Source organism: Dermacentor silvarum, chromosome 7 (genome assembly GCF_013339745.2).
Source record: "Dermacentor silvarum isolate Dsil-2018 chromosome 7, BIME_Dsil_1.4, whole genome shotgun sequence".
Taxonomy (NCBI): Eukaryota; Metazoa; Arthropoda; class Arachnida; order Ixodida; family Ixodidae; genus Dermacentor; species Dermacentor silvarum.
In genome coordinates, this window is record NC_051160.1 from 173,223,803 (window position 1) to 173,247,881 (window position 24,079).

Genomic DNA, 24,079 nt, shown 5'->3' on the forward strand with positions numbered 1-24,079 from the left:
TGCTCCTTTAAACGAAAATTAAAAACAAAATTGTTAGAAGAGCTGCTTTCTCTGTAATTTTTTTATTCTTTCTTTTGTCTTTTATTTCTTGCCTAATTTCTTGCCGATTCTCCTTTTCGTCTTTGTCTTTTCTGCGGACGTGTGTTTTCTAGTATTTGTGTGGGAATTTCTACTACGTATAAATTTCTTCATATAGATTTTAAATAAATATGGTCGTGTTGTATTGCTTTAAATTCACAAGTTAAACTATCTTCATAATCTGTTTTTATGCCTTTGTTAGATTATCATATTGAAATAACCTTTTTATGATATTTATTTTTCTAGTATTATTTTGTTTTTATATAACACTCTGATTTGTGTAAAGTCGTTTTCGCTTGTTGGATGCATCCTGCTGCTGTCTATGTGATTAAATTGTATGCATTGTAAAACAAAATGTCCCCCGGACAGTTTTACTTTGGGACCTCCTATGGTAGTACCTAAGATTTATGCTTTTTTTATCTTGCACTACAAATAAACTACAATAAACTACAAAAAATCTACTGTCGCAGGCAAGTCAATCAAAGTTTTGGGGCACATAGTCAGCAAAAACGCATTCCAACGGGCCCTGAGAAACTATCCGCCGTTCCTGAGTTTCCTCTTCCTTTGCGTCAAAAAGACCTGCGCAGTTTTCTAGAACTGGCTTCGTACTTCCGGCGCTTCATACGCAACTTCGGTACGCTTTGGTCTCAGCTCCATCAACTCCTCTCAAATAACACGCCCTTCGTTTCGTCCGCCGCATGTGAAAGTGCCTTTTTGATACTCATGCAGGCCCTGACGTCTGACCCGGTACTGTGCCACTTTGACCAAAGTGCAGCTACTATCATTCACACTGACGCCAGCAGTTATGGTCTTGGTGTTGTTCTCCTGCAACGTGACACCACCTTGTGTGAACGAGTCGTTGCTAACGCACTCGGACGCTGTCTACTGCCGAGAAAAAATACACCATCACTGAACAAGAGTGCCTTGCTGTTGTTTGGGCAGTGCAAAAGTTTCGGCCATACCTGCACGGCCGGCATTTTACAGTCGTCGCCGACCATAACGCACTATGCTGGCTATGGTCGCTAAAGAACCTATCGGGTCGCCTTGGTCGCTGGGTGATCCGTTTACAGGAGTACGATTTCGATGTTACATGCAGGTCTGGAGAGAGTCACCAAACGCAGATGCTCTATCTCGAACCACGCAGGACCTCCAAATATATTTAGGTATGACACTCCATTCTATCATTAATGTTGCTTATACCTTGTCTGGTATTCTTAGCAAAGCTATTCCTACCAACGTGTCGACCCATACTGCCGAACTATTCTCGAGCGCATGTAAGGTTCTGCTTTACCTCCGAACGCTCGACTCCATCGACAACGTAAACAATTCAAGCTTGACGATGCGGCTTTGCATCGATATGTTTATCACGTCGATGACGACAAATGGGTACCCATCATACCACGTTCTCAGCAACGTGAGGTGCTTGAAACCTTTCATGATGATCCGACGGCAGGTCATCTCGGACACCACAGTACATACGACAGAATACGCAGTCGGTGCTCTTGGCCTGGCCTCTCTTCTGCCGTAGCCAGGTACGTCGCATCATGCGTTCTTTGTCAACGCCGCAAACAACTTATGACTCCTCCTTCAGAACTTTTGCAACCTCTTCTTTGTCCCGCTTCGCCTTTCGAGGTCGTCGGAATAGACTTGTACGGTCCTCTTCCCAAGACCTCCAATGGCAATCGGTGGATTGTTACGGCCGTAACCATTTGACCCGCTACGCTGAGACAGCCTGTATACAATATGGGAGTGCCGCTGAAGTCACCGATTTCTTTCTACGCAACATCCTCTTACGTCACGTAGCTCCGCGCGTTCTCCTCAGCGACCGCGGCAAAGCCTTCCTCTAGACTCTTCTTACCGAAGTTCTGCGCGCCTCAAACATCGTTCACAAGAGCACTTATAGTTACCACCCTCAGACCAACGGCTTGATAGAGCGTTTTCATCGTAATATATCGGATATGATTGCAATGTACATCAGCCCCGAGCACACCAACTGGGATGCAATCGTGCCGTTTCTGACATTTGCTTACAATACGGCTCTGCAACACACCACCGGCTTTTCTACATTTTTCCTCGTCTATGGGCCCTCACCTAATTTCGTTCTGGACGTATCGGTCCTTACGTCTCCCGTGTCCTCAGCAACGCCCTTCTCACAACAATTTTTGTCTCGCCTCGAAGCCTCCCGTCATCGAGCCCGCATTAACACCGACATCGCCCAGGATGTTCGGAAGCATCGCTACGACTCGACTCACCGTGTTGTCTCTTTTTCGCCTGGTGACAAAGTTCTTTTTTGGACTCCTGTGCGCTTTCCCGGTTTGTGCGAAAAATTCGTCAGTGGTTTATTGGACCCTACACGGTCATTGAGCAGACATCTCGGCTTAAGTACCGCGACTCGCCCCTTAAACTTTCTTCCGACCACCGTTGTCGTGGTACATAAATTGTGCATGTATCGCGCTTAAAACCGTACACTCGCCGCATTTCATCATAATGCCGCACGACCAGGCGGCCGCTTCCACCGCGGCGCGCGACCCATGCCTGACTCTTCTTCGTCTCTACATATCATCACTTGTACAAATTCCGCATCTGTATTTATAATCATCAGCCGCCCAGCTTGTTCTTCTTCGTCGTAGCGCGAGCTCGGCTGGAATAAACGGTTCCTTATATTTTTAATTACCTACCTGGATAAAGCGACTAGTCGGGCAAGTAACGTCCGTGGCTTTTATAAGTTTACTTGACAAGGCGGAGCAACACATTCTGTCATAACCAAGTTCTTAAAAATCTATTTGAACTAAAAAGTGGGTATACGTGGCGTCGTTTTTCAAAGTAAAATTGTAGGAATTAGCGCTTTTCCGTCACCTGTTCTATCATTTTCTCGTTGTGTGCGTTTTCCTGTTAACAATGCAGTGCCAATAAACCTGTCCCCCTCCACTTTACCAACCACACAGAATGCCTATCTTGAAAGGCTCACTTCATGGAAAGTCACACCTGTCCGCAGTAATGAGAAAATGAATGCACTCGCTTTTGTTTTGTACTGACGAACCCTTGCCTACACATTTTAAGTTGCAACTCGGCTATGCCATCGCATTGTTTTCTTTCTTCTTACAAGTCTCGTAACTTATTTCCCAAATCTCCTAAAGATTTGAGACTCATGCGGATACTGGTGGATATGAAGAACTACTCAAGGAGTGAGCTCACAGCAGCTATCCCTATAAAACATTGCCGGCAGACTACTACAATTTTAGATGCGAAGCAGCTTATGGTCGGGGTTATGTCACTCCCTGGCTCCGTCCACCCACCGTGCGGCGTTCCCACCCATACTGCGCATGCGCATCCTCCTCCCCCTCTTCTCTCCTCCCTCCTCCCCCTCCTCTCCTCGTCTCATCTCTCCTCTCGACATTCCTCCTTTCCTCTCCGACGCTCCTCTCCGAATTGCGCAACGAATGGCGCACACCTGCGGCTCCGCGCGCGATAATGCGAAGAAGCTTATGGCGAATTCCATTGGGAGAACAGGAGCACTCAAAAGCACGCTGAAAGTGCTCGTTCCACAGGCGACGTGTTTCAGTGGTCGAACAGGAGTGGGAGCGCCGTCATCCAGTGGTAGAACAAGAGCAGTTTCGCTGCGCCAAGAGCAGCTAGGAGAAGTCCGGACTGCTCTCGCTTGAAAAGCGGAGTACGGAGGAAGTCACGTGGCTTAAACCGTCATATCCTCCTCATTTCTTTTTATTTTGCTTCAGCCAGCGCGCGCGGCTGCAATGGCGGCAGCCTAGCGTGGTTTGTGTTTTGACACCGCTGATTTTGACGTCGGTGATACGAGCGAGATTCGCAGCGATTTAGCGACAGATCCTGGCATTTCTAGTCCGCCTTGCTTCTCGTCGGATGCGCGGGGGACAGCGGCAGCAAAGCGTCTTCGCCTTGCTGAAGTGCTTGAGACGCTCGACGGTGACAGCAGCGAAAGCTGCTAGAGCTCAACTTGAGATGATCTTCGCAGGCGGAAACGTTGTGGGATGCGTCGGCGCTGCACAAAAGTATGTAGTACGTGGCCGCAAACGGTGACAGCGTTAAGCCCGACAGATTACAAGACGATCAGGCGTGTTCTGCCGCTCTCCTGCAGAGAATGGTGGGACGTCGATTGCTTTAGTCACATGGTACATTTCTCCTCACAAGTCCCCCTCCCAACTGCTCTCCGAATGCACGCCGTATTCCAGTGGCGGGTCGAGTGTGCCTGCTCTCACTGCGCTGTCACCCGACTCCGCACTGCGCGGCGCCCTGCTCCTCTTCTCCCAATGGAATTCGCCATTAGGTTAGAGGCGCCACGGTAGGCGCCCCAGAGGCACCGGCAACAGTCCCGAATGCCGCGCGCGTTCGGTGCGAACGCGGGCAAAACGCCGACGGCGTCGACAACAGTTCTGCGCGTTGCTGGAGCTGCTGCATGTCTAAGTTTATACAGCTGATAAAACTACCTTCAGTCGGCCCCATGGCTGCTTCGCATACTACTCAGGGTTCCCCTGCGGGAAGAGGGTGTAATTTTTTTCTAGCGGTGAACTCAATTACAATGACGGCAGCAGTCTCTCCCAACTATGCTGTCTTCATACAATGCTTCGCGGTGTTCGGTGCATGAAGCTGGGCCGGAATTCTCAAAAAGCGCTTACGCTAGAAATGTTCTTAAGAGGAAATTTCAGCCAATCCTCATGCTGGACATATTATTAGCGAAGGCGGGCGACCAGTGCCAAAATGCACCTAAGAAAAAAAGTTTTATTGCGATAGCAATTATATGGACACTCAAACGCAGATTTCTGCCGTCGGCGTCGCCGTCGCCGTGAGGTTCCGTATGACGTCATTTGGAGAAGAAATCGTCGCCGCGCGCCGAACGCTGTATGTGCGAGTGAAAGGGCGCGAGGGGCGCGTCTTTCACGGGGAGTGAACGCACGGCGGAGAACAAACGCGCGTTCTGCGCCGTGCTCGCTTAAGGGCTGCAGAAGTAGGCGTCTCTGTTCTCCTTCACAATCACCATGTATGTAGAGCAAACGCGCCTTCTTCCGACGAGCGAGAGGCCGTGGGGGAGGGGGAGGGAAGGGAGGCGACGTTTAGCTGCGGCACGCAGTGCCTATTTATAACAGAGGCTCAGGCAACAGTCACCAACGCCGCACGCATTTTGAGCGAACGCGGGCAAAACGCCGATGGTGTCGACAACAGTTCTGCGTGTTGCCGATGCTGCTGCATGTCCAAGTTTATACAGCTGATAAAGCTAATATCATTACTCCGTATAGCTCTCTACAAGTTTGCTATCGCAATTGATGCTTCGCCTTTCAGGTGAAACTGCGACAACTTTTTTTTTTTAATGAGAGCATTTACTAGTAACATGGGGAAGTGAGACATATACTAGGTCTACTGTCCGCACGCAAATCCCTTTGCCCAAGCAATGAAATGCCAAATTCCATAAAGCGTGAGGGACGTGATAAGAAAATGCTTCATTTGGTCCTGGCTTCATTTCGGCTTTGCTGAACCTTTATAGAGCAATTGTTTTGCTTTACAGCTGCGTTCAGTACACCGTAAGGTACAATCGCCAAAATGGAGCTTCGAAACAACAAAACAGTCAAGTTTCGAAACATGACAAAAAATCAAGAAAAACAAGAAGCACTCATATTGGAGGCACTAAAAGTGTATAATGACGATTCTTTATTCATCATCGTCTTTGCAGATGTCCTTGTCGACAAGTGGCACTCTTATATCACATGTTCCTTCATAGTGCTCGAGGCAATCCTGAGGTACGTTGTGCACCACGGCTCGTCTCACCCAAAGCATGCAGTCTGGAAGAAACAGGATTTTGTGAAAACCTCAGATGTTCAAAGTTATCCATTCACAGTATGTTTGATAAACGTAATCACCATCTTCTACAAGCTTTAAGCACAGGAGGAGCATTGAAGTCTGTGCACGACGAACCATGCACAATTTATTTGCGAAAACATGCTTGCTTTTAAGAGCTACAAACAGAATGAAGGCTTTGACGCTTTTTTTAAACAGGGCCGCGCTTTTGTAGCGATGCCTTTCGCTCGATTATGTGCCGGTCATATCATCTACCGTTCACGACCGGCGCATTCCTATGATAACGTGGACGGAGTGGCAAAGTGTCCACTGAAGAAGCGCGAAACGCGCCAAAATCTGCTCTATGATGTGGAATAAACCTTAGTTGTGAGTCGGCGCTTGTGTAAGTGTGTTCTTTCGTCTGTCGTCTTCCTTGTTGCGCCCTTCTAAAACCATGCATCCGTACCAACTCGCCCAATTGTCAGTGCTACTAAAAGGAATAACATCGGAAAGGCATCACTACGGTATCCTGACCCAGGATTCGTACATCAACCGAGACACGTCATTCACAAAGCGATGGTGTATTCAAAGATCTTAAAACTCGACAGTGAGAGCTAGCTTTCATAATTGCATTTTCCTTTGTTTCAGCAACCCCTTGTGGTCTCAAATTCACCACTGAGGTGGGAAATTGATATCTTTCATCTGAATTATGAAAGACATGACAAAATTAAGAAAAATCTCAATGCACTCATTGGCCGCAGATGAACGGCTTTTTTGATGAATCGCTAATAAATCAAAACGCTGGATAAGTAAGGTTATTCGACCTTAATATTTCAAAATCACAACATTTTCAAGCATATACTTAAAGGCCATTGTTGAGGCACCAATGCCAACCGGTCTGCCTTAGGCAGCATTCTCCCAAAATACTGCACGTGGCCCTATGCTCAGAGTTATGGACATGGACAAATGCGAAACATTAGGGAGAACCGCATTTACCTGCGGCATGTAACTATACGTGTGGACGCTCAGATTTGTAATTGTTTTCATGTTTGGATTTCTCCAGGTTAGGTAGTTGTTGTGGAGCATTTTAATAATTGCACTAGAAAGGGTTGGAAATGGAGGGTCTTCTCAGTATTATGGTATTTCATGTGCACTTGATCTTTGAACAGCCTTGATTGTGCACCGAGCTTTGGGCCACCCAAAGTTGCCCAAAGCTCGGTACTACCCCGTTCACATAAGCAGAAATATACAGTTTTGACAAAAAACATGTTTTAAATTGCTCTGGCATTCTCCGTTAGAGTACATTATGCGTGCAGAAAGTTTGTGGTAGTGCTGACTAAGCGAACATTACACGCACGAAATGAACATTTCTCCGTATGTATTTTGGCGCGTTGTGTAGCTGGAACTACAAAAAAAAATTCGGGAGAGACACTTGAGACTGCTTACGAGTGGGACTGTCAAAGCATTTTACTCCCTTTGGTACATTTGTTTTATTCATCTGTTCGACATGCATTAAAGTTAATACTGCTACAACGTTGTGTGTGTTTGCGTTTTCGGTTTCCACAGACCGGATTATTTTATACACTCATGACATGGCAACGACAGTCCATCGCAGTACACGCAGCACCGATGAAATCCGAAGAGCGAGTGATGCATGGGAGGCAGCGCACTAATTTAATACATCATGAAGTTGCGCCTGCCCATTGGCTGTGCCGTTACGTGCTGAATGACGCACGCAATAGGCCACATCTTTAGCCAACCAGAACCGTGGAACCGGCGTGGTGTCAGGGAAGTGTGCTCATCTCACACCCTAGATGCCCGGGTTCGATTCCCAACCAAATCAAAATGTGGCAAATTTTTTTACCAAAGCCATTAATTTACTTTGTTTACAGGAACCTCCCTGAGAAATTTGACAGCTACCCGAGCATCCCTCACGTGTCTTAACTCGTTACGCCGTCGGCCATCTTTGGCACAATCCCTCGGTCACGCTGACGACAACGTCGGCTTATCGCCTAATGGGGAATTTAATGCTTTCGTTTTAAAAAGGGGGAAACATAAGGCCACTTCTAGAAATTGCCTATGTGTGCAAGAAAATCGCGGTGAAGTGTGCAGCGTACTGAAACGATAAAAACTTGAAGAGTGGCCTTCGTGCGCAAACATCGCTATTATATAAAGTCTTAGTTTCAGATTATTATTCGTTCCTACAGTTTGTTACAAGAAACAATATACAGACAAGCGTCCGAAAGTCAGAAACTGCACCGGAACCCTTGAATAAGGGTTGCATAAAAATAGAGTGGAATACAGAGCAGGAAACAAAAATCACCGTTTAATTAAGGTATATTGCGTCTTAATTGCCCGGTTCTCTTGGATTGAAAGCCTGTCGTACAATTGCCAATACCAAGTTGGCTTACGCTATCCTTTTTTGCGCATGCCTTTTGAATTTCTTTGTTAAACGTATTTAGCTAAATTTTGTAGAAGATATGAAGGAAAACCGGCATCTTTTATCTACACGCTTGCTTAATTATGCATTTTATGTCTTGCATGCATTTGTGCATTTGTTGACTATATCTTGTTATTACTGGGTATTGGTGAGATGTTCTTTGTTTATGTAGAAGCAAGCTCGAAATTCTTTGCACATCAACATCTGCGTGTGCATTTCTTGTTTTACATTGGAGTGCTTATGTTATGTACATAAATTTTGCATGTCGCTTCCACACAGTTCTATTATTTTGGTGCCTGCTTGTGTCTGTCTACTGGTGTGTGTGGTCTCGAGTGTCATTTATGCACGTGTGAACGCATATACAGGGTGTTCAAAATTTAGCTTGACCGAATTTTTAGAAATTCCCTGAGGCAGGTAGCATAATTCTTATCATTGAGCTGGGTTATTCGATGAGGCGGGCATTAGTAGCACGAGAAATCGAAATACTTATTCAACGAAATAACAAAAATTACCTAATTGACTTCTTAGTGAATTGATTTACTACACTTATTGGAATTTACTGATTGCAGCCGGTGAGTACGCAAGACGCATCCACTTGAAATGAATATCGAGGTTGACACCAGTTACGAGATATTATTTCCCAAAGTGTGGGCCGTAATACATGGGCGTTCACTTACTATTGCGCTTCAATGTATAAAACAGCATTTTGGTAAAAAAGGAAGCGGCACAGCAATGCATTTTTATGGTGAGTTTGATGGTGCATATCTCCGAACTGGTGTCATTCTGGAAATTCATTCCAAGTGGATACGCCTGACAAGCTCACCGGCTACAATTCGTAAATTGCAATATGTGTCATAAAATACTTAACTAAGAAGTTAATGAGTGAATTCTTGTTAATTAGGTAAATGTGTGTTGCGATTTCTCGTTGTTGCCGGTGGGAGACGAACCCACAACCTCCGCATTGCGCGTGTGTTGCCCTACCAATTGTGCTAATGCGACGGCCATTATTTCCTCCACTAATATGGGTATTTATATTTACTAGATCTAGCCCTGGGAGTGTTAGCCAGCGCGGCTCAAAGCCTGTGGGTTCGTCTCGCACGGCGACAAGTTATCTTTTCATCCACCTTTTATTTCCGTTTTCTTTATTATTTTCTACATTTCCTTTTCACAGCCAATTTACCCGATGCTTTCATTGGCTTCATTGTCTGTTGACTATTATGATGATTACCAAAAATTTAGCCCATGAGTTATGTCAGGGATTGACGCATATGATGGAACGATCGATGACTAAAAACAACTTGATTTATTAACGATGCATTCGGATTACATGATCAGAATCTCGGCGGCCGCGTCTTCATGCCTCGAACGCTCGTCGTCACGTGATCTCTCCCTTCCCGCCTGGCTCGGCAGTCGCACGAGGTATTTCTCCCGCTTGCCGATAGGTGCCGCTAGTCCCTCAGCTAACAGTTACCCTTCTTCTCCCGTTCATTCATAGAGAGGGTCTCGAATATGGCAGCCTTGATGTCATTAGGAGCATGCGAGGGCTTTTTAGCCACGTGCCCTGTCTCCTAAGTTCACTTGTTTCGTGACGCCATCGGGCAAAAAAGGGCGTTCCAGGTCCGCCCCGCTTGGCTTTGAGTGGCGCTGGCTAACACTCCCAGGGGCTAGATCTAGTAAATATAAATACCCAAGTTAGTGGACGAATCGATGGCCGTCGCCGTAGCACACGTGTAATGCAGAGGTTGGTCGTGGGTTCATCTCCCACCGGCGATAAGGTATTTTTTCGTCCACTTTTCTTTGTTATTTTCTGCATTTGTATTTCATCGCCAACTTACCCGAGGATTTCCTTGGCTTCATTTTCTGTGAGCCGTATATGATTATCAACAAAAAGCGAGCCCCTCGGTTTCGCTCCTTCTCTCGTTCGCAATTGCAAGTACGACGAAAACTGATATAATTGACGTCTCGTTTCCTTTATTTTTCACAAAAATTTGTCCTTTAATGAAAACCTAATGCCAGAAAACATGCTAATGCTTTTAGGCTCTCATTTTATTAACACCCCGCATTAAAATACAATCCTCCCAATAAAACTTTTTCCGAATTAGAAACCTAATGAGGTACATTGTATGTATAAATGTTGTTACCGTATATGGAAGAATATTTGTTATACAAATTTCTATTACATTTAGTTCTTTGCTTATGTCAAAGATCTTATATATCTGCGAATAAAAGAGCAAGCAAGAATGAAACTTTCTGCAAAAGGAGCTTACGTTCATGGTTGTCGTAAGGTACTTTCAGCACCACGCAGGTCTTGTAGTCGGTGAAGCCATAGTAGGCTTTGTACTGATGAGCTTTATCTGAAAATACATAAACCTAGATGCAAACACAACACAGAAAACCTAGGGAAGAGATACTTGTTAACGTAATATAGGTAATAACGCAACTAGGTACACTGTATTTTGTGAATGTTTTGTTATCTGTTCTGAGCGGTTTTAATGAACAAATTCAGCACGCAACGCATGTGGTTGTATTATTTATCGAATATTGCAACGCTTATCGCAGAACGCTCAGACATTCAGTTAGGTGTGCACATTAATTGACGCCAGGCATTTGGCCGGTCAATGTGATAGAGCTCTGTATTTTAAGATGGTTTGTGGCTGAAGCCAGTACAAAAAGTATTGCTATGCAATAGAAAAACAAATACACAGTTCCACTCTTCGCTGACTCACTCAACGTGCTTCACATCGTGGAGCAGGATGTTGTTTTAGATATATTAATATAAACTGACCACATGGGGTGTGCGAGGCATAGAATTTGACTGATGAAACTGCTACTTAGCCACTCGATACCAATATGCGGTCAACAACAACCCACCATCAACGTACGTTGAATGGAAGAATGAGGTACCACAGGGCTCCATACTTTGTCCCCTCTTATTTACACTTTATTGAATGCCTTATGACATTTTCCAGATCGTCCAAAACTACAAAATTAAGCCAGTTCCACGCTTTTCTCACTCTCTCTCTCTCTCTCTATCTAGCTCTTTTTCTTTCCTTCTCTCTTTATTTCTATATCTCTCTCTGTCTCTTTTTACCCGCCGGGGTGGCTCAGTCAGCTAAGGCGTTGTGCTGCTGAGCACGAGATCGCGGGATCGAATCCCGGCCACGGCGGCCGGATTTCGATGGAGGCGAAATGCAAAAACGCCCGTGTGCTTGCGTTGTAGTGCACGTTAAAAACCCCAGGTGGTCTAAATTATTCCGGAGCCCTCCACTATGGCGTGCCTCATAATCAGAACTGGTTTTGGCACGTAAAACCCCAGAAAGGAGAAGATCTGTCTCTTTTTTTTCTCTCGCTCTCATTTTCTCTTTCTCTCGCCCATAGCAAGTTGTGTTACAAACATCGGTAAAATGCAACCATATGGTTCCCGTAAATGCATTTTCTGCAAGCGTGGGTGTATCGCGCAGTGGTTTTGACGCTCGCCTTCGGACCGTGTTCGGACGCACGCCTTCTATGCCGCCTCGCCCCAAGAAAGTTCATTTTGTTTCATTTATTTCTCTCGCTCTCTGTTGGTATCTCTCTCTTTCTCGCTCTGCACCTCCTCTCCTCGTATGCTCTGCTTTCACTCTCTCCCAGCTCACGCTTTTCCAGCTCGGCGATGCTGGGCACGACGAGACCAATCTAGCGAGGCCTTAACAGCTCCGCCCTAATAATGTGCACAGACGCCAAAAATATTATTTGTGTGCACTTCGCTTGTCGAGGTGGAACGAAGTGCGCTTTATTATTCAAATGAGTGGTCGTCTAGGTTAACAGGTGACGTTTGAACGCTAGTAAGACAAAATACTGTCATTTGCTCTATTGAACAAGCCACGAGATTTTAAAATGAGCACTTACTACCCTAGCAAGGTCACGCATTGGAGCAGGCTAAGACTAAAATATTCCTGGGAGTGTGGTTCCAGGAAGCCTTATCATGGAACGAACACATACCAAGGTTAAAGATACAATTAGGCCGGAGTGTGGGGTCCTCCCATAAATTAGGTTCATCATTACCACTGTGGCTGAAACAACACACTGTACCATACACTCTTTCATTCTCGACTTTCCTATTGTGCTCTTCTATGGGGCACAGCTGCCAGGAAATCTTACTTCAAACAAGCTATATTAGAAAATGGAATTCAGAAAAATTTTGAATGTCGAGCCATCATTTAACTAAAATCAAGGTTTTGCGCTCGCAAAACATATTTGTGATTATTTTACAGAAATCAAACTTACCAAAGAAAAATTCGGGCCAGATGGCAGAGTAAATTTTCAAAGCCCAAATGTGTTGTCACTAGTCACGACTTAAACAGCTGACGAACTAAATTACGCGTTTTCTGTAAGCTACTGCAATGCTTTAAAACATGGATGAGCTCTGAGCATGGCGTAAACAAATCTAGCATACTTGACACATTCACAACTAATTATGTAGAAAAAATATATTTGAATGACATCACACCAAAGAAACCTTACAGAACTAAAAAAAATTACAACGTGTGGCTTGCAAGACATTGGGAGTGAATAAAGAAAAAAGAACAATGAGAGAAGGACAGTTATTTCGATTTAATACAGCGGGTCAAAGTACGTACCTTTGTCTCGGAAAACAATTTCTAGCACTGACATGCAGTGCAGGCACCGTATGACGGTGCACGTATCATTTGGGCAAGGCGTAATGAGCTTCTTAGGATATATTTGCGACATTTACATATCTTTTGAATTTTGGTTAAAGTCTCGCGCCATTCACGCAACCAATGTCGGCAACAAAAGCCGAAAGAGCAGCTTGCTGCGCTGCTGTTGTAAACACAGGCACCGAAGTCCGGCTGAATCATGAACCGTGTCAACACGTGATCAGACACGCTGGCTTCCACGGGAGCGTGGTGATAAGCGTCTATAGAACAAAAACACGCATTTCAATTGCTTGCGGTTTGCTACCACTTGCGTGGCTATCTTTTTCCGCGTTTATAATATATCCGGCACAATTAAAAAAACTGTGAGGATAAAATGCGCTTCTTGGAATATATGTGAAGCGAAGTTTTGACGAAGCGGTTAACCAGATGTTTGCACATTTCATTCCTGCGTCTTTGGTGTAAAGAAAGCTGGCGCATGCGCATGTGGTCTCGGGCACCCGTGGTGCGCAGTGTGACACACACGTCGATCACAAGGTCGATTCACATAGGTCGCGAAGCTTCGGGCGAAAAGCGGTTCAGAACCAATTGTCACCGACATCAGCAAGGGTGGTTATGGGAGCAGCGATGGAAGCGCGACTATGTTTGGGGGGAATAAACACTGGGAAAGAAAAAAGCGTTTTTAAATTAAAGCGAGGCGCAGTTAGATTCATTCAACGAAAATAAAATTCCTAATTCATTTTATATATGCATGGCGAGAAAAGATACAACTGTATTTTACTAGATCATTATCAATATATACCTTTTTTCAGGGCCCACCGTGAGAGCGCCCATCGATAGCGGTGGGCGTTGACGCCGCTATCACTTGCAATGCCATGCAACTCTTGGAGTGCGTGGAAAGGCGCGCTCGTAAGGTTTACCTGTTACAATACGCCCCCCTCACATGTGTTGTGTTGCATGTCGACGTTTGCCCGAATTAGGTGACGCGGGTAGTTTTATTGTTTCTTAACCTGTGCAGTCAAAAGTAATAGTAGCGACCGTCAGATACTTGTTTACTTAGTTGTTTTCGCGCAACAGCGCTGGCCGAAGGGCTTGGCGTCCGACGAAAGGACGAGCACTCAACGCAATCTACGCCCAAAGTGTTCGTCGGCCTCCTAAGAAAGTATGTTCTGTGCAGCGATGCGATTTCGACACCCGTACGGCTGATCTTTTCCGGCATCGCTTTTCGCGCTGAAAACTAGGAACGCCCATGAAGTCGAGTGGCGGGGCATTTGAATATACAGCTCTAATGGCAGGCCTCCGAAAACAAATTTCGCGCCTACGAGAACAAAATGACGTCACTTCTGCTTTTGACGGATATGACGTCAAATTATTTTTTCTTCCGCCGGAAGTGTTCCCTCCTCACACAGATGGCGCTAAGCCCCATGAACCGCCGGTAAGCAACCATGTTTTGAACGTATGGGCTTCTATGGAAGCTTCGCTACCAGGTATATCTACCTTGTCGATCACTTCCCGTGTACTTAGATTTAGGTGCACGTTAAAGAACCCCAGGTGGTCCAAATTTCCGGAGTCCCCCACTACGGCGTGCCTCATAATCAGAACTGGTTTTGGCACGTAAAACCCCATAATTCAATTCAATTCAATTCAATTCGATCACTTCAGCTGGCGTTGGCATGATAGAATGTCACGTGCAATTGTGGCGTAATGTTTGTAGCGTCGAGCTGCTGTGCTCGGCGACCGAGGTTCGATCCCGCCATCGGGCACGTTAACAATTTCTCGTTTTTAAGTATGAGCCATTTGGTCAGAATACGGTAGCAACACCCCGGAACCGCGATCAGAAAAATCCGGCTGGGTGCTCAACGACAGCGTCACCTTAAAAGCCCGCTTGCGCACCGCATCAGTGCTGCTCCCAAGCACGCAGCGAGAGCGGTAAGAATTCCGTCTGTGCAATGGATCGCCTCGGACATTGCACAAATGACAAGTTTTATTGCGATAGTAATTATGTGGACACTTCAACCGGATTTCTGCCGTCGGCGTCGTCGTCGCCGTCGCCGTGAGGTTTCGTATAGATTCCAAGGGCGATAAAATTGTCGCCGCGCGCCGTATGCGCGAGCGAAAGCGCGCGGGGTACGCGCGCTATCACGGAGAGCGAACGCACGGCGGAAAGGAAACGCGACTGTCGTGTGAAAGGCCGTGGGGGTATGGGAGGGAGGGATGGAGGCCGGGCGACGCTGTGCAGCTTCACCAAATGATTATCTTGCAAGCGGGCGCAAGGGGAACTGGCCACATCTCCCACATGAAAGCAAGAAAGCGGGAAGGCAGCGAAGGCAGAGGGAGGGGTGGGGGCAGCTTCTCCTCTGCCAACAACTTCTGTGCACAACTCTTCTGCACTTTGCCCGGTGGTGGCGGTCGCCCGCACTGTCTCTTATCTCCATACGGCTCTGACCTTTGTATGCGCTGTGCATTCGCCGCTCAGTTTCCGTTGAAGCGATAGACCGCGCGAACCTGCGCTTGCTTCCAGCGTTTTGACAGTCGTTGCCTGCGGTCATTCAGTGTGATCTATTGATGTTTGCTTGTGCGCGCTGACACCACGATTGTTAAATTTGTTAGTAAGCCAATGTGTCCAAGTTTATGGAGCCGATAAAACCCCGATCCCTACTCCGAATAGCCCTCTACTAATTTGCTATCGCAATCGATGCTTCGCCTTTCAGGCGAAACTCCCGACATTTTTTTTTCGAGGTGGCTGCAACACCAACGCCCGCGCTGCCATTTTTAATAGCTTATCCTTGGCAGACTCTTGACGCCTCTCAAAAATGGTTGTGAGCTCAAATGGGAGGCTTGCGGCTAGCCGGAATTTCGCGAACAACAAACGGCCATGTTGAAAGCTTTGCAACCTGCAAGGTAGGTGTGTAGCTCGTTTAGTTCTTTGCAGTGTGTTTGAGAATAGCACTGCGGTGGTGTGCAAGCGGGAAACCATGTCGTCGTCGTCGTCGTCCCCTTTTTTCTTCTATTTCGTGGGCATTTTTAAAACGAATTACGATCGAGATAGGACTCCGAAAAACAGTTAACGTTAATGTTTTCGAATGTGTTCTAGCACACGGAGTACAGATGTCTGCAGTATTTACAACTAAGATTACTCATTAGAAAATACTTTTGGAGGAACACAACAAAACTGATGCCAATAACTTGCATATTATGTCCCCAGCGTACCTTTCGTTTCAACTGCATAGAATGCTTCGCTTATTACACAAAATCACCAGCCCTTCCCCTGCCGAGTAAATGGGGGCAATCGAAGCTAGTCGAGTGTGTATCTGACCTTCGTTAGGGCCTCTGGATTCTCTGGTCGTCGCTGACGGCGGGCTTCGGCTTCGGAAGCCCTCGCCTCAGGATCGTCGGCTCGTCGCTGATGGCGAGCCTCGGCTAGGGAAGTCCTCACGCTAGAATCGCCACGTCCACGACGAGCGCTTTCCCGAGCGAGTTCAAACCAGCGTTCATCAAACACAGCTTGCTCCTTTACAGAGCGCACCACGCGTGGCCTTCCCATCTGTTTGCCGAAACTGATCTGAGGCGAGGGTAGCGCGGAGGAGTGTGCGCCAACCCGCTTTCCTTCCATGTCCCTAGGGCCTCGCGACACACCAAACGAACCGGCTTGGTCGCTTGCGTGTCACGTGATCACGCGTGTAGCATATCGAATGCGGGTGTGCGCCGCACGTGATTTTTTTGTTTTTTTTTTTCTCTGTTTCCGTCTTCCTTTCTTCGTTCTTTTCTTTCATTCGTTCTTGTCCCGTATATGTGCCATTGAGCTCGGACCCTTTCTGCACTATCGCCAGGATCGGCCAACTTTTCAGCGTGACACCACCACCACCACCACCACCACCGACACTTGTGAGCCTGCAAAGCTTCGCTTAAAAGGACTAATCCTTGATGCATGATAGCCAGGACGTCCCGTACAGAAAGTATGCCGCTAATGCACCGAGTGTATAGGTAGAGAGGCTTAAAATTCTGGAGTTTTACGTGCCGAAACCATAGTGTGATTGTGTGGAACGCCGCAGTGAATATTGACGAGCTGGACATCTTTAACGTGCGTCCGAATCTAAGTGCGCCAGTGTTTTCGAATTTCGCACCCATTTAAGTGTGACCACCACAGTAGGGACTGAACTGGCGACCTCGAGTTTAGCAGAGCTACGCCATAGCCAATGAAGTATCGGGGAGTGTATAGCAGAGACACTTAAGTTGGACTACCGTATATAAACGTTAGCGAAAAAAGCTGAATGTTTGATTGCTGTTTTCACCCTGCCACCGCGTATGCGAACGTTTTCGTTGGGTAGCTGGTAAATGCATCCATTGATTCAGTTGAATGATCGGCGTGACACTTTCGAAACATTGAATATAAATGTTACTGCGTTGTAGGGGTAAAGGTTACGATGTGCCGCTTTATGACGCCTTGCTCTAACCGATGAAACTAGATTTACTTCCTTTTATTGACTTTCGTAATCTATGAAAGCCGCTGAGTGAAAAATAGATAATTACCATCGTTCAGATAATAAACGCTCGTATCAGGGGTGTCGCCAGGTGCCAAGTTGAAGGCAACATCCTTCCTGCAAAAAATAGCATTCTCCATAAGAAACAATGTGTCATAATTTACGCCAAGCAATAGAACATTTCATTCCTCAGTACAAGTCGGACACTGTGTGGTTGTGAAACAAGGCTGATGGAAGACACTGAATTACATTTGCACGTCTCTCGACTAATCGAAGCACCTCGCTCCTTGTATATATATATATATATATATATATATATATATATATATATATAAAATAAATTGCAGCAGATTTAAGATCTGCATTGGTAGATGCCACCAATCTAGTCCTTGAGTTGGACTACTCGTAGAGACGGACTATACTTGGATGAAAACTTGGAATACATATTCGAATTATCTCCCCATTTTGCTAATTAAGTGCTTATTCATCAAAGTTATGGTAGTTTTTGGGATTTACGTATGACAATGACATTACGTCATGACATTATGACATTTACGTTCACAATGAGTACTCACTTGGAGTGAATTCTCATGATGACAGCAGTTTTCAGATACACTTCCCATATTGTGTGAGAATATACCTGGGTGTTCCAGGGATTTTTGCACTTCCGTTCGTAAAACAGCGACTTGTAAAAAATTAGGTCGAACAACCGTTCATCTTTATTGTAATCTATCCTCCCTCTCGAAACTGATATCATCCTCAGAATTTGTTCAAAGGGTGCGTTTTGCGAACACAACGGCTACAATTTGTAAACTGCAATATGCACCGTAAAACAATTGTAGTCGGTGCATTCGCATGGCGTATCCACTTGGAGCTAATGCTAAGAGTTTTTCTTATTGATAAATTCAGCCATTGAAGGTATTTTTTAAGACAACGTCCACCTTTTTGGGCAATCCAGTTCAATAATTGAAACTGTGGTATCTGCCACAGGCAATTTTTTTTAAATTTGTATTGTCTAAAAAACTACACGTGCTATTATTCCCTATCTTTGTGCTTATACATCCTGACGCAATTACGAAAAGCGCCAATAGAAATAGGATTTTATTTTGTTTTCTTTCACCTTTTGTCTTCGTTCTTGCTTTTGCATTCTCCGTTTCATTCTTCCATTCCATTGCTCTTGGTAACCTGCCTTCGTTTTCCCACTTTTAATGAAAAGTGACGTGTGGCACCTTATCATTGCGCTTAAATGGAGCCAGAAAATAACAAGCTTCTTGGCCGTTTATTTGGTTCTTACAGACTGCTTCGCTGAATTCGCCCCTTGAACGAAGTTGTTCCAGAAGGACAAGTAGCCTCGTCAAGGTGTTGGCATCATACAAAATTCTATTCTAAATGTTAGAATGAAGATCGAGCAGGCACCACTGCGCAACGATACAAATTTATGAAGCGGTTCATAATCACATCGTGGTTTTAACATGTAAAACCACAGAAGAATCTCTCGGTTGCTATCCAAGAGTTTAGCACGATTTGAAGCTGGTTATTTGTGGCACTATTCGGGGCACTAACTATTAGGGTAGCTCTCTTCTTGCCACTGTAACTTTATTGCCGACATACGCTTAATCCAAATGGGCTTCCACACGTTTTGCAAACGCTAGTGGCTGCGCAGAAAACAGGACATGTGCCACAGATTTGCACAAATTTCGATTTACACTGCTCGTGCAGACTCAGTGTAAGCAGAAATTTGGGCACCTGTGCGGGACAAGTGCAGTGTTCCGTACGTCCGCACGCGTGCGGCAGGCCGTGCGGATTGAGCGTATGTCGGCCCTTGCCCGAGCGCGGGAGCCAAGCGGAACTTCGAGCGCAACTTCCTCACAGACAAATTCGGAACGCAGTGCAGCGTCTGTGACCACCTCTGCGGCACACCGTATCAAGTGACGGGGGTCTGCGTCTTCGATTAGAGGCGCGGCGTCTCAACGTCAGCGTGTTCAAACGCTAGCCGTCACGAGAGAAGAATGCGACAACGCTTTCCTTACCACATTACCATCGTGCGGGACGGCCATGCCGTACCACATGGTAGTAACGATATCGCCATTACCGGTGGTACCGTACCACATTGCAGTTTGCACTGCTTTGTTAGACTGCACTATCTTCTAGATCAGCATAGAAAACCTGTTAGGTATAAAAAAAACCCGTTAGTTTCCAAGGAAATTTAAATGCTCTAAATATAATACTAGTATAAACAAGGCTAACGAAGCAAGGGAAACAAAAACACGCTTGTTTTCTTCCATACTGGTTTTAAACGAAGGCCAACTTACAAAGAATTGCGCACGTTGAAAGTTACCGTTGCACGCCCTAATCCTCACATAATTCTCACCTGAACGGTCTTATTTATTGCGGCACAGGAACTATAAATAAGATATCACATTTGACTCTTGTTAATTTGACCTTGTATTATCATTCGACTCCGATTTTTTCTTGGGTTAAAGTGCACGCAAATAAAAAAAGAATTCGCGTTGCAGGGTCAGTTTACGTACATCAGGATGCCATCAAGTGCATTGCCCTTGCATATAGCGCTACACATGCAACCAATTGTTGTTGTTAGTTTACTTGGAGATCCGCTGTGCTGTCTCACCGCATATAGCGTTTAGCTATTCTACGTGAGGTTGCGGAATTGGTTCTTTGATTGGATGGTAGAATTGAGACCTAGGTATGACGATAAAAAGAAATAGAAAGGGATCATGTACAGCCACTCTATTTGACAATTAAAGAAAAAATTAACAGCAGGCCGCAATTGATCCCCAGGTTTTGGCGGTGTAGCTTATAGCATTATCATTGGTACTTCTGGAACGTAAAAGCACACTATTTCTACCAATCAGTCAATTCAGAACAAATCTATGGCTCAGTGAGTATGAATACAAACTTCAAGTGTAATTTCCTGACGGAATTTGGGCACCAAGTAAGTTGTTCTTTCTGAAAGCTTATAGTCGACCACGCATGTATATATACATATGTTATGCGACTCACCTCTTGTGACCGCTGTGAGCCTTGAGATGCCAGACGTAGGTGGCCGTCCCAGTTGCCGGATCGAACTGAGTTCTTTTAGCACTCAGGCACTTAAACGACGTGTGGTTGTTGGATGTGAAGACCGCCACAGCGTGGGGAAAGGCAGCAAAAAGCTATCCGCGAAAAAAGGGGAATAATAGAAAGTTTATAAGTATAGGGAGTCTATGAAAGGAACATAGCTACTTCACTGAGAAGTGCAACATATGGAGCGCTCACGGATTATTTAAGAAAATGACTTTCATATTTCAAGAAAAATAAAGCCAGTGATATGAATTGCTTTGTTTAGACCACTCTCTGCACATCTTGCCTCACAGCACTCGCATTCCTCATTTGTATCCAAACTGCTGGTGAACCTCCCAGTGAGTTTGTTACAGCTGTGTATTCCTTAGCATACACAACATTACAAATTACGGTAATTAATCAGAGGTCAGTAATTGCTTCGTAACCCCGACGTTGACGAGTGTTACGAGAGTTACGAGGCAAGCGTCTTGACGTCACAAATCTGACCGAAAAAGACCTAATGAAAGTAATCTGCTGTGAGGAGCAGAAGTTTCCTCCGTCGTGCACGTCGATAAAGTACCAAATTATTATAAGGAAATTTATTTGCAAGGAGGATACAACGTTAAAATTTGTGATGCTTTAGAACATAGCCCAATTTAGTTGAATCACCGACTCTGTAGAAACAGAAATGCCAAGTTTGAGTTTTTTCTTGGTAAGCATTCTATTTTTAGGGTTGCTTTACTGTGACTACTCTTCGTAGAAACAGTTACCCATGCTGTATAGCGATCTTAAATACATAACCATTCATCTGTTCTCCCAATGATTTTTAATTCAGTTAAGTGCTGGTGGCTTGTCTTGATCAGTGAAGTTATCTATGCTATTGAAGATATTATGAATGCTTGTTACATAATTATGTTTATTAAACGATCCAGTGGTTGAAAAGATACAAATAACAGAAATAAGGCCCCGTTTTAAAGCGGCCATGAAATATCTGTCAAGCACTCCCGAGAAATAGCGAGAGTAGTAAATAAGCTTGGTAGCTGCAGTCGAGGCGTTATTATACAATAATCATGAATACGGATTGTTCAAGGCTCTTGCGCTAGCGCTGACTGGAAGATAACCTTCACAGTCATTTATTTTTCGGCTAGTCACAATTATTTATCAGTGTAGCCAACTAACTGTAGCTATCGTTACTGAATATTTAGTGCTTACTATGCTTATGCTAAATTTGTACTTTCTTCGTAGGATGTAAATTAAGTTCTGCGCAATTCTAGTTGCAGATACTGCCTGTACGGATTATTTTTCTTGGCGTCGTATTGCGTACAAATAGTGGATGTTCTTGGCTCCACTTGAATTGTGCGAAGTGAATTTCCCGTATTCAGAGAGCATTTTTAAAATTTAGACTGAAAATGCTGAACATTCTGCTGTAATGCTATGAGTAGCACATATGATTTTGTGCACTTGAATGATAGTGGATGACCGGTATGCTGAAGCAAGGGGGATTCAGAGCACAATAGCATGAATAGCACGTGACCATTTCCGTGAATTGCTGGCACATTGGGGACCTGCTGAATTGAATCTCCGAGATGCTAACAGGGCCACAGCGCCTCTGCATTGACCTATATATTCATGATTTCTCACTTACTCGCCGTAACACACACAGTATAATAGTAGACATACGTTTGTTCATTGCGAATCCAAGCGAGGAGTTTGCAAAAATTAATAACCATTTAAAGTTTTTCCAATAAAACGACCGACTGCAGCAAAAATATTTGAAAAATGTTGAGGCGTACTGAATGTGTTCCAGAGTAGACACTGTAAAAAAATTAAAAGTGAGAAGCCTACAGGTTCGTGCACTCGTATGCGTTAATAAAACTTGACGTAGAGGTCAACTGGGCGATAGCTTCCTTAAGCAGCTTTACAGTAAGAACAATGTTGATCCAAATGGGTCACAAAGTTTCGGGCCGAAAGCACTCGAGAACTAATTGTCACCGACATCAGCAAGGGTGGTTATGAGAGCAGCGTTCGAATTGCGACTCTGTGAGGAGGGAGCAAATTTACACTGAGAAAGATAAACCGTTCTTAATTAAAACAAGACACAGTTTAATTTCGTTCAATGAAAATAAAATTTTAATCGATGATACATACGCGTGGAAAGGCAAGAAAGGACGTCTGTCTTATACCTTATCATTAATAAAAAATACCTCTTTTTCAGCGCCCGCTATAGAAGGAGGCGTTCACGCCGCTATCAACTGCAATGCAGTGCACTGTTAAAGTGTGCAGAAAGGCGCGCTTGTAAAATTCACATGCTACTATAAGCCACCCTCACACGTTTTGTTGTTTTCCTTGTCTACGTTTGTCTGGATTTGGGTGGCGCTGAGTTTGCGAGCCGAGTTTCATGGTTGTTCTACATGTCCAGGCAAAAGTAGTGAGTAATGATCACCAGATATTTGTTTAATTTAGCTGTTATCGTGCGGCTGCACGGGCCGATCGCCTTGCGACCCAAAGCTTTCTTTGGCCTGCAAAGAAACGAAATTCTGTACATGGGTGCAATTTTGACACGCGTATGACTGACGTCTTGCTGGATCGTTTTGAACGCTAAAAGCTTTAAGCGCCGCATTTCGAAATAAAGCAATGGCGTAATGCACCTCCTCCGCGGGCTCTTACCTGAGGTAAGAGCCAGGTACCAACGCAAGGTACCAACGGTACATTGCGGCGTTTGTCGGTGCTGCATTGAAGAATGCCGCAAGCGAGGCTCTGGACTTGGGGCCTTTTCACCACACCACCCAACATGAAAATAATTTTTTTCTCTCTCTCTCTCTCTCTCCAAAGTTACGCCACAGAAACAAATTTAGTCACTTTGACAACTAAAATGACGTCACTTTCCTTTTAATAACGAATATGCCGTCACAGTATTTTTCGTTCCGCCAGAAATGTTCCCTCGTCACATAAATGGCGCTAATCCCCATGAACCGCCGTGTTTTAACGTATGGGCTTCTATGGAAGCTTCGCTACCAGGTAGTATAAACCTTGTTAAAAAAAGCTTAATTGTGTCCTTTCAAAAAACGCCATCGGTGCAATGCCTGCCACCCTGTTCGTAGGAGTTTAGTTCAGAGCGTAACACTTTGCGTACACGGCCCTTGAAGCCGACAAAGAAGCATGGAACACAATAATAGGCTTTTATTCAACACCCCGCACATTAACGCACCATACACGTCCTACACGCACAGCGTGTGTATACAGCCGTGCTTTGAGTATGCGGCTTGTTCTTTCAAATAGAGTGCACTAAAGATTTGAAGGAACATTTGCTCTACGGGGTAAGGATCAGAAGACGGGAAATTGAAGCAGTTCACGAACGATACGAGGCATTCACTGTTTTATCACACAGATCACCAGTAGAAGTGAACACTCACCCTTTTACTGTCTGTCGGCTCTCGACTGCGGTTAGGCTTCGGGTCTGCCGTTGCCAGAACTAATAAAAAGAAGCAGACACTTATGTTCAGAAAAGCCATCGTCGAGCGCTTCCAAGTGCGTGCCACAGACCACACTTGCAGAGAATATCC

The 24,079-nt window shown here is 45.1% G+C and overlaps 2 protein-coding genes across 2 annotated transcripts in view; both read right to left on the bottom strand.

Annotated features, from left to right (window-relative positions):
* The window catches only part of LOC119458699 (uncharacterized), a 604,514-nt gene that overhangs the window by 578,398 nt on the left and 2,037 nt on the right, over nucleotides 1-24,079 (bottom strand). The gene's annotated exons all lie outside the window — the stretch shown is intronic.
* LOC125947259 (uncharacterized) lies at nucleotides 5,755-24,079 on the bottom strand. The gene is made up of 5 exons (XM_049671678.1): nucleotides 23,930-24,079; nucleotides 20,478-20,629; nucleotides 17,506-17,573; nucleotides 10,588-10,674; nucleotides 5,755-5,885 (listed from the first exon to the last, which is right to left on the bottom strand). Exons 1-5 carry the CDS (start codon nucleotides 24,026-24,028, stop codon nucleotides 5,755-5,757), a joined length of 537 nt encoding a protein of 178 aa, XP_049527635.1. The 5' UTR covers nucleotides 24,029-24,079.